This window comes from Jatropha curcas, chromosome 3 (assembly GCF_041381405.1).
Source record: "Jatropha curcas cultivar XTBG-Jc1 chromosome 3, XTBG_Jcur_1.0, whole genome shotgun sequence".
Taxonomy (NCBI): domain Eukaryota; kingdom Viridiplantae; phylum Streptophyta; class Magnoliopsida; order Malpighiales; family Euphorbiaceae; genus Jatropha; species Jatropha curcas.
In genome coordinates, this window is record NC_143153.1 from 29,172,530 (window position 1) to 29,188,351 (window position 15,822).

The window sequence follows — 15,822 nt, forward strand, 5'->3', positions numbered from 1 at the left end:
ATAAATTCTAGTATATGAACGATAATAACTCAAATCTGTAAACAGATCTGAGAATTATTTTTAATGTTCAAAAGTATTAAATTTCTGAGAATAATTTATTTAGATATGGTTTATAAATCTACCTATAAATTAAATTAATAAAAAATTATTATTTTTCAAAACGAGATTATTTCTACTCCTTTAAACAATAAAGGGAAAATAATTTTAAAATGCACTGTTTTGATTGGTTTGCTCTATGGGTGGATATATTAGCATCTCTAATACTAATGTGGATTACTCTTATTTAATTGCCTTATTATCAGAAAAAAAGGAAAATGTTTTTTAAAATGCTCTCCAATAATGTCTATTTAATATATCAAACTGATGCGTCAACATCATAAATATATCTTATCTACAACATTATCTATTTCTAGAGAGTCTTTTAGATGATATGAGCATTTATTACTTTATATGATTGATTACATATTGAATTTTAGACGAAAAAGAAAAGAAAAAGAGAATAGGAGAAGATTTAAAATTAAGGCATTGGAAAAAAAATTTTTGAAATCCTACATCTGTAAAAAAATATTTAGTTATACCACCATTCACACGTTGCACATAAGGGAGAGTCCATGTTAGAATTGCAAGTTTCATCCCAGATTCACAGGGGAAGTAACAAAATTGGGAACGGAGACCAATCTAACGGGGCACAAGCTGCAAAGGCCGTGGGGACCACCAGATTTCGTTTTAGTCTTCGTCTTGACCCTACTGTTTCTCTGTTTTAAATGAAGTTATGGAATTCTACCCATGCAAGGGATAAATTCTAACCATGGTTACCTTGATCCCCGGTTTAACTCTAGTTAACTTCCCCACCTAAACCCTTTATAAGCGACTCATTAGGCACTCCATCTCATCACTCGTAATATCTGTCCTTGCTCTCTTAAACAAACTCTGCCCTTTCATGATCGTATTCTCCATTTTATCTCTTTAGCTTCTCTTTCACTTTCTCTTTTAGCCTCGCTTTTGCTCAGCTGGTTCGTTTTCTCTGTTTCCTTTTACCTTCCATTTACCAATCAAAATTGGGAAACTAGCGTCGTTTTACTCTAAATATACAAAAAAAAAGCTAAATAAACGTAAACGTGTAAAATCATTTTTTTAAAAATAAATTTTACTGAATCTTTTTTCGCTTTAAAAAACTAGCGTTTTTTACTCTTGTAGGTTGTAACGGCGGAAATCGCTAGATGAACGTGTGAAATTTTTTTTTTTAATAATTATATTTTTAAATATTCTTATTTGAAGCAGTGGAGAGATGGCGGCCAATGGTAACGGAGAGGTGGTGTTGAATGGGAAAGGTGCGGCGGCGCCTACGAGGTCAGGGCTGAGAAAAATCACGACGAGTGACAAACACGATGGGATATGTCAAGATATGAGCGCGCCTACCGTGAAGGCTCAGACAATCGACGAGCTTCACTCTCTTCAGAAGAAGAAATCTGCACCTACGACACCCATTAAAGGATTTCAAGGTGCGGCTTTCGCGGCTATATCTGAAGAAGAACGCCAAAAACAGCAGCTCCAGTCCATCAGGTATATTTTATACCCGCGACACATATTATAATAATAAAAATATCTTTTTATTTTTCTGAAAAAAAAAATGATACAAATATTTATTGTTTACTGCGAAAAAAATTACTACTACAAATAAGTAGTAAATACTAATTTATGATGAATTCTCCATTCGCTTGGTACGTAATCATATCTACACGGGGGTGTATGGTAAAATAAGGTGGAACACCGCTGACTGGAGGGATCTGGGGCCCAGGTAGAAGGTGGACCCGTTTTGATATATTGAACGACGAGTGCTGATCTGATGCGGTTTTTGTGGGGCCAAGGGAACGGCGGGTTTTGGCCCACTCAAGAACGACACGTTTGGATACTTGTGCTTGGTACCTACCGAGAACCCAACGAAATAGCTAATTAAAATTTCAAATTACCAAAATGCGCTTTGACGAAAGTGGCAAATCTTACATCATTCTACTTTTGCAGGATTTACGTAAAAATATGGAAGTGTGAAGGAGACGGTTTTTGATTGTGATTTTTTAAAACTGCTTTGTTTTGTTTTTTTTTTTTTTAATGCCTTTTAAATTTATTATTTTTTATAATATTATTTAACAGACTTCATTTATTTTTCTGTAGTGATTTATCAATTAGTTTACTTTGTAGTAAAAATAAATTTAGTTTAATGATATTTTCTTTATTTTATTTATTTAAGAGGCTCAGTATATTAAAATGATGAAAATTACTATTGTGGAAATGACTCCAACTTATACACTCAATAGTGAGAAGATCACCAAACCACATAATAATTTTTTTATTATTTTATATATTTCATAAAATAAAAAATAAAAAGTAAAAACAACGGGCTTTAAAGAGAGTGGTTTTTCTTTTTGGAACAGTGCATCTTTGGCATCCTTGACAAGGGAAACTGGACCAAAGGTGGTAAAAGGTGACCCAGCTAATAAGATCCAGCCCATTACAAAAGATCACCACCACCACCATCGCCACGTCACTGCACCCACCATAAGCGTCAGTGACAGTTCCCTGAAGTTTACTCATGTTCTCTACAACCTCTCTCCTGCAGGTAATTAATTATATCAATATTAAGTAAATCAGTAAATTCACTATTTTTGTACACGCTAAACTATGGATTTGGTTCAGAGCTTTATGAGCAAGCTGTAAAGTACGAGAAGGGGTCGTTTATAACATCCTCTGGTGCATTAGCCACCCTTTCTGGTGCTAAGACAGGCCGGGCTCCGAGAGATAAACGAGTTGTCAAGGATGATGACACAAGCGAAGAGCTTTGGTGGGGAAAGTGAGTGTTATCTTTTATTATAGTGAAGTTTAGTTTTATTTTTTCTATTTTTTTTTTTTGAAAATTAATTTTTTTTTTCTAAATTAGTTTGCTTTAATTAAAATTTTCTTTTTTAAATTTTATAGGGGCTCACCTAACATTGAAATGGACGAGCACACCTTCATGGTTAACAGGGAAAGAGCTGTTGATTACTTGAACTCTTTGGACAAGGTAATTTTGAACTTTTGTTTTTCCATTGCCTACTCTTTTGGGTTATTTTTTTTGAACTGAAGCTCAATTTGTTCTCTAAAGTTGACATCAATATGATATGTATAAAATTAATTTTTCATATAATTATCAGTTCAATACTAAAATAATTTTTATTGATAAAAATTATTTTAAAAGTTTAAAGATTAAGAAAAAACAATAATTTAAAATATAAAGAATAAATAATATTTGATTTAAAAAAATATGACTTACCATTTAATTATATTTTAATTAAATTAAGTAATTTTTTTTTTTTGCTAACAATTGAGTCTTTTTTTCAGCCATTGTAAAAAATTGTTTTTGAAGGGAATTCTACATAGTTATTAAATTTAAGGGGTAAATTAAATCTTATTATTATTTATTTTTTCCCCAAAAGATAATTTAGATGATAATGATGTGTGGGTATCGTTCTTTTCTTTTTCTTCTAGCTCTAGTTGTCCATACTGATGTTAATCCCTCGGGAGTAGCCACCTTGTCGTTTTATGAGTAATCTATGTTTTATATGTATATCCTTATTGGGTAGTTATCCAGCTTACAGAAGCTTGCCTTCATTATCAATAAGTGTTGTTTTGGTTTATTAAGCTGACGGTTGTGAAGCAATGGAGATTTGAATGCTTTAAAAATGAAAGTAATTAAAAAAGAATTCTTAATTTTTTTGAAAGTTAAAAAATTGTTATGCTTTTGGGTGACTGGTAATTAAAGTGGGTGTGAATTTTGAAATTTCAGGTGTTCGTAAATGATCAATTCTTGAACTGGGACCCTGAGAACAGAATCAAAGTTCGGATTGTTTCTGCTAGAGCTTACCATTCATTGTTCATGCACAACATGTAAGTAAAACCATTAGAATTACTCCTAACATTTAGCAGCAAATATTTATCTGTTTTGTCTCTTCCACAAAGCCCAAGCCTTCCAGATAAGTCTCCTTATCGTTTAAAGTAATAATGTTAAATTATGATAATAGTATGTTGGATACTAACTATCCCGCCCTATAATGGAGGAAAGTGGTAAGAAAATGTGTATGGTGTAAGAGCTAAGTATGTGCAATTGGATTACTGGGTGGGTGACAGGTGCATCCGACCCACTCCTGAAGAGCTGGAGGATTTTGGTACTCCGGACTTCACTATATACAATGCTGGCCAGTTCCCATGTAATCGTTACACACACTACATGACATCTTCTACTAGCATAGATTTGAATCTAGCTAGAAGGGAAATGGTCATCCTCGGCACACAGTACGCCGGGGAAATGAAGAAGGGTCTGTTCGGTGTTATGCATTATCTCATGCCTAAGCGTCGAATCCTCTCCTTACATTCTGGCTGCAATATGGGAAAAGATGGAGATGTTGCTCTCTTCTTTGGATTGTCAGGTATAGTATCACCATGTCATGGTCGCGATGTGGTGCTAAGCCTAGCCATACGATATGTGCCTTTTAACCCCTTTTTTCTATTAGATGTTTGAAATTATTTTTGTGATTGAATGATCATCCTTTCTGTTTTCTTCATTGTTGATGAGTTTCTTTCAAATTTATAGGTACTGGAAAGACAACTCTGTCTACTGATCCAAATAGGTATCTGATTGGAGATGATGAACATTGCTGGACTGAGACTGGAGTATCAAATATTGAAGGTGGGTGCTATGCTAAGTGCATTGATCTTTCTCAAGAAAAGGAGCCTGATATCTGGAATGCTATCAAGTTTGGAACTGGTACGAATCTAAATCATTAGTCTTTAGATTATACTATAAAAGTTACAGGGAACTGAAAATGATGAAGAGGCCCGATTTCTTGAATCATACTGGTTCGGCATGTTTTCAATGAATGAAAATTGAGTCAATTGATTGTGGTTGGCAGTGTTAGAAAATGTGGTGTTTGATGAGCACACTCGGGAGGTGGACTATGCTGACAGATCAGTTACAGGTAACTTGAACAGCTTCAGTATTTCAATTTGATCTTTGATAATTTATTTTGAAGTTAAGACTTTAAACTTGGGTGCGATTTTATTGCTGTTGCAGAGAATACTCGAGCATCCTATCCAATTGAATACATTCCAAATGCAAAAATACCCTGTGTTGGTCCACACCCCAAGAATGTTATCCTTTTGGCTTGTGACGCATTTGGCGTTCTCCCACCTGTGAGCAAGCTGAACCTGGCACAGACCATGTACCATTTCATAAGTGGTTACACTGCTCTGGTAATACTATAAATCTAATTGATTAATGGGAAGAAATGTAAAGTGCATTTTGACAACTAAATCATTGATGATCAAATGTAGGTGGCGGGCACAGAAGACGGTGTGAAAGAACCACGGGCGACATTCTCAGCTTGCTTCGGTGCAGCCTTTATAATGTTTCATCCTACCAAGTATGCAGCTATGCTAGCTGAGAAGATGCAGAAACATGGTGCAACAGGATGGCTTGTCAACACTGGTTGGTCAGGTGGAAGGTATGTCGATAAATACTTTATAGCAATAGAAAGATCACACAAAATCAGAATTGGATCCAACCATTTTCTTGAAAAAGCTAATTGAAATATGGTTGGTATGTTACAGCTATGGATCCGGTAGCCGAATCAAGTTAGCATACACAAGGAAAATTATTGATGCCATACATTCTGGCAGCCTCTTGAAAGCAAAATACAGAAAAACTGAAATATTTGGGCTTGAGATCCCCACTGAGGTTGAAGGAGTGCCTTCTGAAATACTGGATCCTGTGAACACAGTCAGTAGTCTATTTCTTAACATTCTTTTTGTTCATATTTCTATTTCTTGGATATAATTTGGCCTTTCTTTTATGCTATTGTAATCTGTTTGAGTTTTGAGTTGCAGTGGTCAGACAAGAAAGCTTACAAGGATACACTGCTGAAACTGGCTGGTCTCTTCAAGAATAACTTCGTAACATTCACAGATCACAAGATTGGAAAGGACAACAAGCTCACTGAGGAGATTCTGGCAGCTGGTCCAATTTTCTGAATCTCACTGAATGGAAAATGGGGGAGAAACCATATCTGAAGGAATTAGGATAGACATCTTATAGAATAAAAATTAGGTGGAAGATTTGAGTCATTTATGTCATGATATATGTATAACTGTTACCATGCTGTATTCATAATCATGAAATAAAATTTTTTTACATCAGAACTATTAAGGCCAGAATTAGACTTATGAGCAATAATAGCTCGTAGCTGCACAAACCGTATACTTAATAAGAGAGTCTATACATAGTCTTGCTGTTTTGAGAGAATAAGTACTGCTAGCAATTCAATGGCAACAATTCTTTGTTCAAGAAATCAAAAAGAAAAATACATATATCTTCTTACTCAATTTGTCAATGGAAATAAAGGATAAACTGTTCTAAAATAAGTTTGCGACATCCAGAACCGCATGGTAGTTTTCGAGCTATGGAATATAATGTTTCCGTTGTTTGCTATTTCTGAATTTGAGGCTTTGAAACAGTTAGGATCTATGCCATCAAAGTATGACTACATACATTAAAAAGCTTATAACATGCACAAAAATGCCTTGACTATTAGACAAGTTTACATAGAAAGAAAAATAAAAATTCAATGGCTAATGAATAAGCTTCCATGCCTGATGCATGATATCGTCATTGACAAAAGGACGCAAAGACCACATAAGGAAGTAGCTCTCCAATTCTCCAGATAAAGATTTGAGATTTAGAGATGTAACAATCCTTTCCTGCAGCAATTTAAAATTAACTATTCACGTCAAATACCAATTGTTTCTTATCTTCACAACGAAAATAAGAAACAAAAAAAGAAAGTTCATTACCTGCATCACATAGTCTTGCTTTACCATACTGTAAATGCTAGCCATAAGTGCAGCATAATCTGTCATTTCAAATTCTTGAAGGTCCAGTGAAGAAGTTTCCTGCTAATACAATGACGTACAAGTAATTTGCCATTGATTACAATTAGAAATGTTGTCTTTAACAAACCATCTATCAACAGTGTCTTAATTTTCATAAAAATGGGAATTTTAATTTTCACAACCTGGTTAGTAGTTGCTTGCTGATCGAATTTTTCACCTAAAACTTCATTCCTCAAAATTGATGAACTTCCACCGGCAGTTTTAATTGCAGTTGCGAAATCCTCCAGAAGAGTTTCAAGTTCATTTAGTATATTTTTTGCTGCAATGTTCATTAACATACCTTAATACCACTTTCAGTATCATAAATATAGCTAAAGGAATTCGCAAAAAAAGAAAAAAATGGCCTTCCACAAACAAAAAAATTGAAGAATATTGCTACTTTTGCAAAACGAAGAAAAAGTAGAATCATAAACAGATCCGTAAAAAAACTTTATAGAACTCCAACAGAAACAGCTATTGGTGTGCTTCTAAAAGCTGCAACAGTACCATATGTGAAATATCAAGCAGCAAATAGAGAAGCACAGAAAGAAAGCAAAAGAAGGAAGAAAAAGGAAGAAGAAGAGAAAGACAAGCATAAATATTACAGGATTAAACTCTATTACTCAGATTTCAATTGTCAAAACGATGAGCATAGGAAGTTACCTTTAGTTAAATGGTCACGGAGTCCAACCAAACATGTATTTACTTCTGCGCCAAAAGTTCGTAAGAATGAAATTGAAGAAAAAAACAAATAAGAAAACAATAAAATTGCAAAAGCTCAAAACTTCAAGAAAGAAAATTTGCTATCTTGATTGTTGATACAATTGCACTTACACTTGTTTAAATTTTGTATTCTGTCATGATTGTTGATACAACCAGCTGCCAAATAGGATTTAACCCGCTCTGTTTCATTAGTTCTAATGATATTTTCTACTAACTCAGATTTCCTGTTAATTGGAGGCCGTCGAAGAAATTCTATAGGGAGAATTAAAACAAACAAACAACAATATCATTAACAAAAGAGGCAAAAGTGAACTGAAAAAAATAAAACATGAAACATAGTACGAGGAAGCATTTACCAAGCCCTTGTTGAAACCCAACAAGTAATCTACTTCCAACAGAACCGAGTTCCTCAAGCTTTGCAACCCTGAAATGGCAGACTAGCCAGTAAAGGAAAAATTTCTGTTTTTCGGTTATAATAATTTTCAGTTAGTATAATTACCTCGTTAAAAATTCTTTGAAAATCTGGAAGATCGTCTCCTTTAATTGGCTTTCCATTTGATAATGTGATGAGGAAAGACATATATGGGGCAATTGATAGAGGAATGCGCACACGAATCTCAGCTAGTCATTTTATCAAACACTTGATATACGCACTTGGAAACTGTGCTGTATTCGACGGCTCCCTGTTGCTGTGTCGTTTTTTGGCTTTTAACGGGGCCGTTTTTATTTCAAATAACAATAAAAAGAAGTTTAAGGTTAAAAGCTTTTGCGCGAGCTGTATAAATTGCAAAAAATCGTCTCTAGAAGGGAAGGGAGGGTTTTCGGGATAAAAACCGAAAAAGGCAAAAATGGAAATTTAAAAAAATTTAAAACGCGAAAACGAAAATGAAGTGGGGGTGCGCAGTACACAACTCGGCGTACGTTAGCGAGTGTCCCCTTTGTCTCTGGGTCCTTCCGTCTACACTTCTTTATCCCCGAAAGCCTACACCCACAACCCTTCCTTCCCTTGGTCGCCGTCTTATTTTGCCTTCTAGATCTGAGAGATTGCTTCGCTTTTTCTTCGTGTTTGGGTGCGCTTCGAGCTCTGCGTCGGGTTTCGCCACGGATTTCGCTCAGTTTCCACTCAATTTCATCGCTTCTGGAAAATTTTCGAGGTAATTTATGTCCTTTCTTATTTGATTTGTCAATTTTGCTTTTAGAATTCCTCAAAATTCATTTGATCCCCTTTTTTTATCGTTGATTACGTTTTGTTGGCTTCTGGATTTATCAAAAGTATTGGTTTTTCCTTGTAAATAGAATTAGGGATCGTGTTTTAACATTCGTAACCTATACCGGAAAACTCCAGAAAATGTTGTCGATCTTACTTTCCTACGGGGTTTCAGATGATCATTCATTCTAATAAAAGCCAATTTTTTCTTTTAAACAAAAGAAGAAACAAAAAAAATTGAAGAGGAAAGGGGATTTCTATTGATTTTTTTTCTATTCGTTTTTGTTTTTGCTTGCGAGTTGCATAACGTCTTTCAATTTTTATTTTTTGAAATTTAGTCATCGGATTGAATTTGCTCTTGATTTAATTTCGTGATGGTGTCTTTTTCGAAGTTTCTTATTTTTTTTTTCGCTTTTTAATTAATTTGTGTTATCATATTTCAGGGTCCAGTAGCTGTAAATAACATCTGGGAAATTGATTGAAGTGGAGATAATAAGCCGCAATGCGGGGATATGACAGAGATGTATACAATTTTTGGTTCATTTTCAAATTCAATATGTTGAAATGCTAATTTTTGTTTACCTTTTCAATGATTTTGTCTTCTAATAATATCTGCAGGAGGTTGAGGATTATGATGAATATGAGGAGGAAGGATATGAAGGATATGATCAGGAGGAAGCAGGCGAGGAGGATGAATATGAGGAGGAAGAGGAAGAACAGCGAAAGCCAAGTGCAGAGGAACTCGAGTATCTTGCATTAAGGGCACGGATTAAAGAACAAATTAGGAAGAAGATGCAGAGGGAAAATGGTCCTGCTGCTTCCAGATCCCAGGAGACAAAGAAGAAACTTCCTTTGGATAAGTGAGTACAATATGTATTTCTCAATGCTATTTTTATTTTTGTCAATATGAATACCAACTTTGTACTTTCGCTTGTGAAAATTGTTTGCTTTTTGCATGAGTAGATAATCAGTGGTAGGATAATGTCTAGGGGACATAGAAATTCAGATGCACACTTGCAGATAAAATTTTTGAAATGCTTAAATAGTCCATTTCCCTCTGAGGAGACTGTAGTTGGGTGTATAAGTGCTGATTGAGAATGCACATTACACTTCAAGTCATTATTAGAGACAACTCATGCATGCATCCTAGAATTTATGCTTGTTTTGTGGTTATGCATATATTTTTTGGCTTGAGTACTGAATATAAGATTGATTTTCCAGGTGAGTGCTGTCACCAAGGTTTCTATTCTGCTGCAGTTTTATCTAGATAGCTATATTGGGCCCTAAAGTCTGCTAGACATGTGTTTAATTTTTGTGAATATTTATAGGTTGACAGTATGGTACATTTACACTATTTAGGTATTTCAGATTGTGGATGGATGATCTACAATGTACAATGTAGTGTATCACATGTGTCTGAGCCTAACACCACTTGTTTGAGGTTTGTCATTTGAGTTGATGCCATAAAATTAACTTGAAATCATGTCTGTGTTGTGATTTTTTAAATTGCAAGTATTTTTAATATGGTCATGTATATAATGATTATATTCTTCCTGCATACTTCTAATTGTCATTTTTCTGCAGTTATGGCTCATTTTTTGGCCCTTCTCAGCCAGTTATTGCTCAAAGAGTAATTCAAGAAAGCAAGTCATTACTAGAAAACCCGCATTTGGCATTCAGAAGTTCGAATTCCCATCAAGTATGTATCATATACTACTGATTTAATACAATCTCTTGTTCTCACTGGCATGCTTGTGAAGCATTTGAATCTATGAATTGGAGAAATGATAACTGCGTGATTGCATATTTTTATTGAGACCTGTGCTGCTTTGCTTTTGTAATTTGTGAATAGAGCTGTCCACAATTTACTAGCCTGCTGAAGTGATGCAGGAGCATCCAAGACTGGTTCAGAAATGTTCTTATAGTTTCCTTCTTTATTTAGAATTCTTAATTAAATTAAACAATGTTAATTAAATTAGGAATAATTTTTCAGTTTTACTTAGGATTTAGCTAAATAGGAATACTATTCAGCCTAGGACTCTTGACTAATTAGGAATATTTTTCAGTATACAATTAGGATTTGTCCTAACTAATATAAATAGGACAGCAGCAATTAGCTTTAGGAATTGTTTTTTATCTATGAATTCAGAAGTTTAATTGGTTTCTTTGAGACCGATATGTTATTTTGTTCCAACCAAAATCATCCTGTTCTAGCCCTAATTGTTGAGAGTTAATTACCTTAAATTCTTCCCCTGCGTTAAAGTGTAAAAAGATCCTGAATTGCTGCGAGATTTTTTTTTCTTTTGTTGTTCTAAACCATGTTTGGTAGAGGGAGAGATCGAAGTAGAGGTAATCAGTCCCAACAAACAGAGATGGCTGAGATATTGCTAATGATTGAGGATTTGACCTGGGCTGTACAAGCCTTGCAGCATCAGGAACCCGTGGAAGCCCGAATGGAGATTTCGGAAGGCAACCACAAACAACTCAAGGTTCAAGAGGATCTTGAGATTGATAAGTCAAGGACGTAAACCCTTTTCATGAAGCTGGACCTGCAAATCGAGCGGCACGAAGTGGATTGGAAGTGTTGTCACTAAACGCCCTTGATTTGAATGATGAAGTGATGAAGATTGAAGTAGCTGATCTTCATGGAGAGTTACATGCAGCAGATTATTTAGATTGGATAGAGTGAAAAGGAGAAAGAAGTTTCATATTTTGACAATCAAAACAGTGAAGGCAGCAACAAGGACCGTATGGAACTAATCTATGATGAGTATGATGATGAAGAAGAGCAAGAAATTGATCTAGTTTCTACCCAAGGAGAAAATATTGCCATTCAGCAGGTTCTTATTACCCTTAAAATAGAAGAACAAAAAGATTGGAATATTGAAGGTGGGAAAACAAAGGAAGACTGTTATTATTCACAAAAGTATTTGCTTGTGGATGTTGGCAGCATAAAACTGCCAAAAGTAGATTGTTTGAAGCAAGTACCCCATGGAATTGAAATACATCTTCAAGCAAGAAGGCTAGTGCAAACACAGAAGAGTCTTTTTGTTGAACCAACTCTGCTTCCTCAGAAAGAGGATGGATTATTTGAATGGCTTGTGATGTTGGTTGCTCTTGCAAAAGCTTTAAGCACGTGGTATTCTAAAGAGAAGTTTACACGAATTGATCCTATTCTCATGGCTGAAATCTCTAAACTTTTCTCGTCGAAGTCTAGTTCCTTTCAAACCTGAGGAGAAAGATGCAGGAGCATCCAAGACTAGTTCAGAAATTTTCTTTTAGTTTCCTTCTTTATTTAGAATTCTTAATTAAATTGAAGAATGTTAATTAATTAGGAATAATTTTTCAGTTTTACTTAGGATTTAGCTAAATAGGAATACTATTCAGCCTAGGAGTCTAAACTAATTAGGAATATTTTTCAGTATGGAATTAGGATTTGTCCCAACTAATATAAATAGGACAGCAGCAATTAGTCTTAGGATTGTTTTTTTATCTATGAATTCAGAATTTTAATTCTAAGGGTTTCTTTGAAACCGATGTGTTATTTTGTTCCAACCAAAATCATCCTGTTCTAGCCTAATTGTTGAGAGTTAATTGCCCTATATTCTTCCCCTGCGTTATGAAGGGAGCTGTCTGCAAATCTTCACAGAGAGTAGGTGGAAGATCCTATAATTAAACAATGCTTTGGTGGAAACTGTGTTCATTTTAACCTTGTAAAAAATGAATCTAGACTTGTCCTGTTTGCAACGAGAGATGATAGAGAGAGAAGGCAAAGAAATAAAGGAATAAATTCTTCTCCCCATATATTTCTAAAAGGTGCTCTGAAGAGCTCCAAATATATTTTAGATTAGATTTTATTGTGATGACTTTTCTGCTTCTGGTGCAGGACAAAAAGACATCTTCAACTGGCTCAGTTCCAAAGAATGGAGTTCATCGGCCCATATCCAAAGCTAGAAATGAGGTATCCCTGCAACTCCTTGTTTATTAGCTCCTCCCTGCTTGCCCCTTCCCTCTTCGCCCTCTTTCTCTCTCTGTTCTGTAGGGGGGTTAATTCTCTAGAAAGACCTTTGAAATATAACGAAAGGATTATCTGTTCCTTTGATGTGTACAGATAAAGACAAAAGTCCAAAAACTTAAGGATACGAGAGATTACTCCTTCCTGTTATCTGATGAAGCAGAACTCCCAGCCCCTTCCAAACAGCCTGTACCTCAAAATGTCACTGCTCCAAAATCTGGTAAAACGCTGCTTTGGTACATATACTTTGTTGCGGTTTAATGCAAGCTATTTTATTAAGAAAACTTATACAGGTTTTTTGCTGATGTTCAAGAGGCTCGATCTGTGCATGTGCCGCACAAGAGCAAGCAGCCATCAGGTAATAATGTCAGAGATATTCGTGGTGGTCGTGAGGAAAGAAAATCAATTCCTGTAAATGGACAAATGCATTCTAAATCAGGGCCCTACAAGCCAACTTCTGCCAGCAAACCTACTTCTACATCTATGGATTCGAGAAGGCACCTTGGTAGCAACAATGCAACTGGACCTGGCCGACCTACCGGGGCAAAAGGCTTGCCTCCGAAGGTGCCTCTTACCAATGTGGAGAAGAAGGTCTTGGCTCCAGGTGCAAAAACTACCCTTCCTGCTGGACGTAAACCTCCCCCTCTGAAGATGCAGTCGTCCATCCCAAAGCAACAAATCGAACAGAAAAGGGCTATTCAAGAACCAAAGAAGAATATGATGATGCGAAATCAGCCAGTAGCCTCTTCAAAACCTCAGGTTTGGGCCAATGCTCAATTTTTCATGGTTGTGACAATGTAAACCTTTATTGAATATTTTCTTATCTTTTACTTGCTGAAAATTGACAGTTAAATAAGCCAACCAGCCAAATTTCATCCCATGGGTCATTGCAAGGTAATCGCCCCAAGAAAAAGCCTGCCAGACGCTCTGAAGACGATGAGGACGAGATGGCCCTTGCCATGATCAGGAACATGTTCAGGTAAAAATTTAGTTAGGATTTATAGGAAGGTAACGTTAACCTTTGAGTTTGACAACCAGTTGGTTAACCATCTTGTTAGTTAGGATGCATATTTTTTCCCGCGTTAATAATCACACCCACTTGTCAAGGTTTTTTATTTTAATTAACTGTGGTTTTAGGCTATTCAATTTTGCTTTCAATAAACTTTTTTTATTTGAATTGTCCTAATCTATGATCCAATTAATTCATTTTTGTTCTGATAACTTCTGGAGATGTTTGCATGAATGTTTTGAGTTTTTTATCCCTCCAGATGCAGCAAATCATTTTTTATTCTAATGACATGGTTAAATTACACAATTATTCCTTGAGGATCAACTTGTTCATTTTATAAAACTCAAGGGCCATACAAATGTTTGATGTTCAATGTTCAATGAGGTATGATTGTTCGAACCTTGAGGTTTACCTATTTGCTTTGGTGTAAATGTGCCTGCATCATATCTGTTAAAATTTAAAGATAGAAAGCTGGTTGTTTTGACAATTAGGAATTTAGTACAGAAACAATAACTACAAATGCCTCCACACTTTGACTGTCGTGGTGAAGTAGGGCTGATTTGGCTCCATCCAGAGATCAAACAAGTTTTTTTTTAACTGATTTCTGGAATCTAATTTAAAACAGTACAAGTTAGTTCTTGTGCAATAAGAGACTGCTATTCTTTTGCAGGACGGATCGGTATGCTAATAACTATGATGACGATGACGATGATGATAGTAACATGGAGGCAAACTTTGATGATATAATGGAAGAAGAGAGAAGAAGGTTGGTGCTCCTCACTAAATTTACTAGTTTATCTATGTCAAAAATTGTTATCCATTTTTTTTAGCTCAGATGATTTTGCTTTTTGATCAAAGAAAGGGAGAGAATTGATCCATGTTTTATTCCATATTTCTTCCCTTTCCCTCAAGCATCCAAAATGGCAATGGCACATGGGGACTTGTAGACAGAATATTGATGTGGCGCACAATGGGCAGATACCACTTTTTTCTCTTTTCTTTTTTGCCATGTGTGACTTATGTACATGCCAAAAAATTATATCAGAAGGGAAAATAAACTTCGTTGCTGTTAATTTGTTATGGACCTGTATTGTCATATTTTTGCAAGTTTACTTGATGAGGTTCCATTTTATGTTTTAAGTTCTAATTGGGTCCTGTGATACAGTGCAAAAATTGCAAAGAAGGAGGATGAGGAGCAGCTCCGTCTTATTGAGGAAGAGGAGCGGCGAGAGCGGGCGAGAAGGTTGGCAAAGAAGCGTAAGCTAGGGGCCCACTAGTGAACATACTTTTTTTTTTTTTTTTTTTTTTAGCCTTTTCTTTTCTTGGGGGGTCGCATAAAGTCCCATGCAATCCTGCATCACTCTCCATGATGTAGTTTGTGTTCTTACTGTGCCTTGTGCTCTTCAAAGTATGGGACTTTAAATTATATTCTTCAATTGTAGGAATGTATTGCCAGTTTTAGATGCAATTTCTTTATAGATATCTGACAAGATGAAGAGGGATTTTTTGGCATTTGCATTTCTTAGAGTTGTTAGGAATAATGTTGCAGTGTATTGATTCATGGGCAATTCATTTATTATATAGTACTGACCAAAGAAAGTAAACAGGAATGATCGAACTCAAAGATTTATCAAAGTATCGAAAATCCAATTTTAAGTTGATTTTAGTGTAGCCATATTGCCCAAGTGGGAAATGTTTGACAAAATTGCTCACTCAATTGAATTAATTTATATATTTGGTAGTTTATTTGCATTTAACAGCTAGGATAAAATGTTTGGTAAAAATTTTGATTAGCAGTTAGTAGGTTGATAAAAATCTCAATCAAATGCTGATTCTATTAGCTGTGTTTTAGGCCTGTTAACCTTTTAAAAAGAATTTTTTTTTATTTGAATTGATATTTTTATTTTATGA

The 15,822-nt window shown here is 35.2% G+C and overlaps 3 protein-coding genes across 6 annotated transcripts; 2 read left to right on the forward strand and 1 right to left on the reverse strand.

Annotated features, from left to right (window-relative positions):
* The first annotated feature begins 867 nt into the window (after nucleotides 1-867).
* Nucleotides 868-6,228, forward strand: PCK2 (phosphoenolpyruvate carboxykinase 2). The gene is made up of 13 exons (XM_012224120.4): nucleotides 868-1,013; nucleotides 1,282-1,563; nucleotides 2,433-2,617; nucleotides 2,695-2,848; nucleotides 2,974-3,058; nucleotides 3,821-3,921; nucleotides 4,162-4,460; nucleotides 4,625-4,798; nucleotides 4,944-5,009; nucleotides 5,105-5,283; nucleotides 5,365-5,534; nucleotides 5,641-5,809; nucleotides 5,917-6,228. The coding sequence occupies exons 2-13, from the start codon at nucleotides 1,289-1,291 to the stop codon at nucleotides 6,058-6,060; spliced, it is 2,001 nt and encodes a 666-aa protein (XP_012079510.1). The 5' UTR covers nucleotides 868-1,013; nucleotides 1,282-1,288; the 3' UTR covers nucleotides 6,061-6,228.
* Nucleotides 6,229-6,361: 133 nt separating this feature from the next.
* LOC105639921 (FAD-binding protein) lies at nucleotides 6,362-8,438 on the reverse strand. 4 transcript variants are annotated; one of them, XM_089718656.1, is made up of 7 exons: nucleotides 8,180-8,438; nucleotides 8,037-8,104; nucleotides 7,792-7,932; nucleotides 7,621-7,662; nucleotides 7,101-7,237; nucleotides 6,880-6,978; nucleotides 6,362-6,786 (listed from the first exon to the last, which is right to left on the reverse strand). In XM_089718656.1, the coding sequence occupies exons 1-7, from the start codon at nucleotides 8,233-8,235 to the stop codon at nucleotides 6,658-6,660; spliced, it is 672 nt and encodes a 223-aa protein (XP_089574782.1). In that variant the 5' UTR covers nucleotides 8,236-8,438; the 3' UTR covers nucleotides 6,362-6,657. The 4 variants fall into 4 exon arrangements, with proteins under 4 accessions (XP_089574782.1, XP_089574784.1, XP_089574781.1 ...); XM_089718658.1 differs by having other exon boundaries at nucleotides 6,362-6,806; XM_089718655.1 differs by having other exon boundaries at nucleotides 6,880-6,981.
* A 175-nt stretch (nucleotides 8,439-8,613) lies between these two features.
* On the forward strand, nucleotides 8,614-15,423 carry LOC105639919 (uncharacterized). The gene is made up of 10 exons (XM_020681636.3): nucleotides 8,614-8,834; nucleotides 9,331-9,410; nucleotides 9,506-9,747; nucleotides 10,472-10,586; nucleotides 12,774-12,848; nucleotides 12,999-13,122; nucleotides 13,216-13,661; nucleotides 13,751-13,881; nucleotides 14,582-14,677; nucleotides 15,077-15,423. Exons 2-10 carry the CDS (start codon nucleotides 9,390-9,392, stop codon nucleotides 15,186-15,188), a joined length of 1,362 nt encoding a protein of 453 aa, XP_020537295.1. The 5' UTR covers nucleotides 8,614-8,834; nucleotides 9,331-9,389; the 3' UTR covers nucleotides 15,189-15,423.
* Nucleotides 15,424-15,822: the final 399 nt, after the last annotated feature.

What these genes read in the sequence shown, in the direction of transcription:
- LOC105639919 (XM_020681636.3), top strand. Translation starts at nt 9,390, where the DNA reads ATGCGGGGATATGACAGAGAT. An exon ending in TGCGGGGATATGACAGAGAT is followed by an intron (nt 9,411 to 9,505) that starts GTATACAATTTT and finishes TAATATCTGCAG; the next exon opens with GAGGTTGAGGATTATGATGA. An exon ending in TAGCCTCTTCAAAACCTCAG is followed by an intron (nt 13,662 to 13,750) that starts GTTTGGGCCAAT and finishes GAAAATTGACAG; the next exon opens with TTAAATAAGCCAACCAGCCA.
- PCK2 (XM_012224120.4), top strand. Translation starts at nt 1,289, where the DNA reads ATGGCGGCCAATGGTAACGGAGAGGTGGTGTTGAATGGGAAAGGTGCG. An exon ending in CAGCAGCTCCAGTCCATCAG is followed by an intron (nt 1,564 to 2,432) that starts GTATATTTTATA and finishes TTTTTGGAACAG; the next exon opens with TGCATCTTTGGCATCCTTGA. An exon ending in ACTGGTTGGTCAGGTGGAAG is followed by an intron (nt 5,535 to 5,640) that starts GTATGTCGATAA and finishes GGTATGTTACAG; the next exon opens with CTATGGATCCGGTAGCCGAA.
- LOC105639921 (XM_089718655.1), bottom strand. Translation starts at nt 8,235, where the DNA reads ATGGAAAGCCAATTAAAGGAGACGATCTTCCAGATTTTCAAAGAATTT. An exon ending in TTCAAAGAATTTTTAACGAG is followed by an intron (nt 8,105 to 8,179) that starts GTAATTATACTA and finishes CTGCCATTTCAG; the next exon opens with GGTTGCAAAGCTTGAGGAAC. An exon ending in CCGTGACCATTTAACTAAAG is followed by an intron (nt 7,238 to 7,620) that starts GTAACTTCCTAT and finishes TGAACATTGCAG; the next exon opens with CAAAAAATATACTAAATGAA.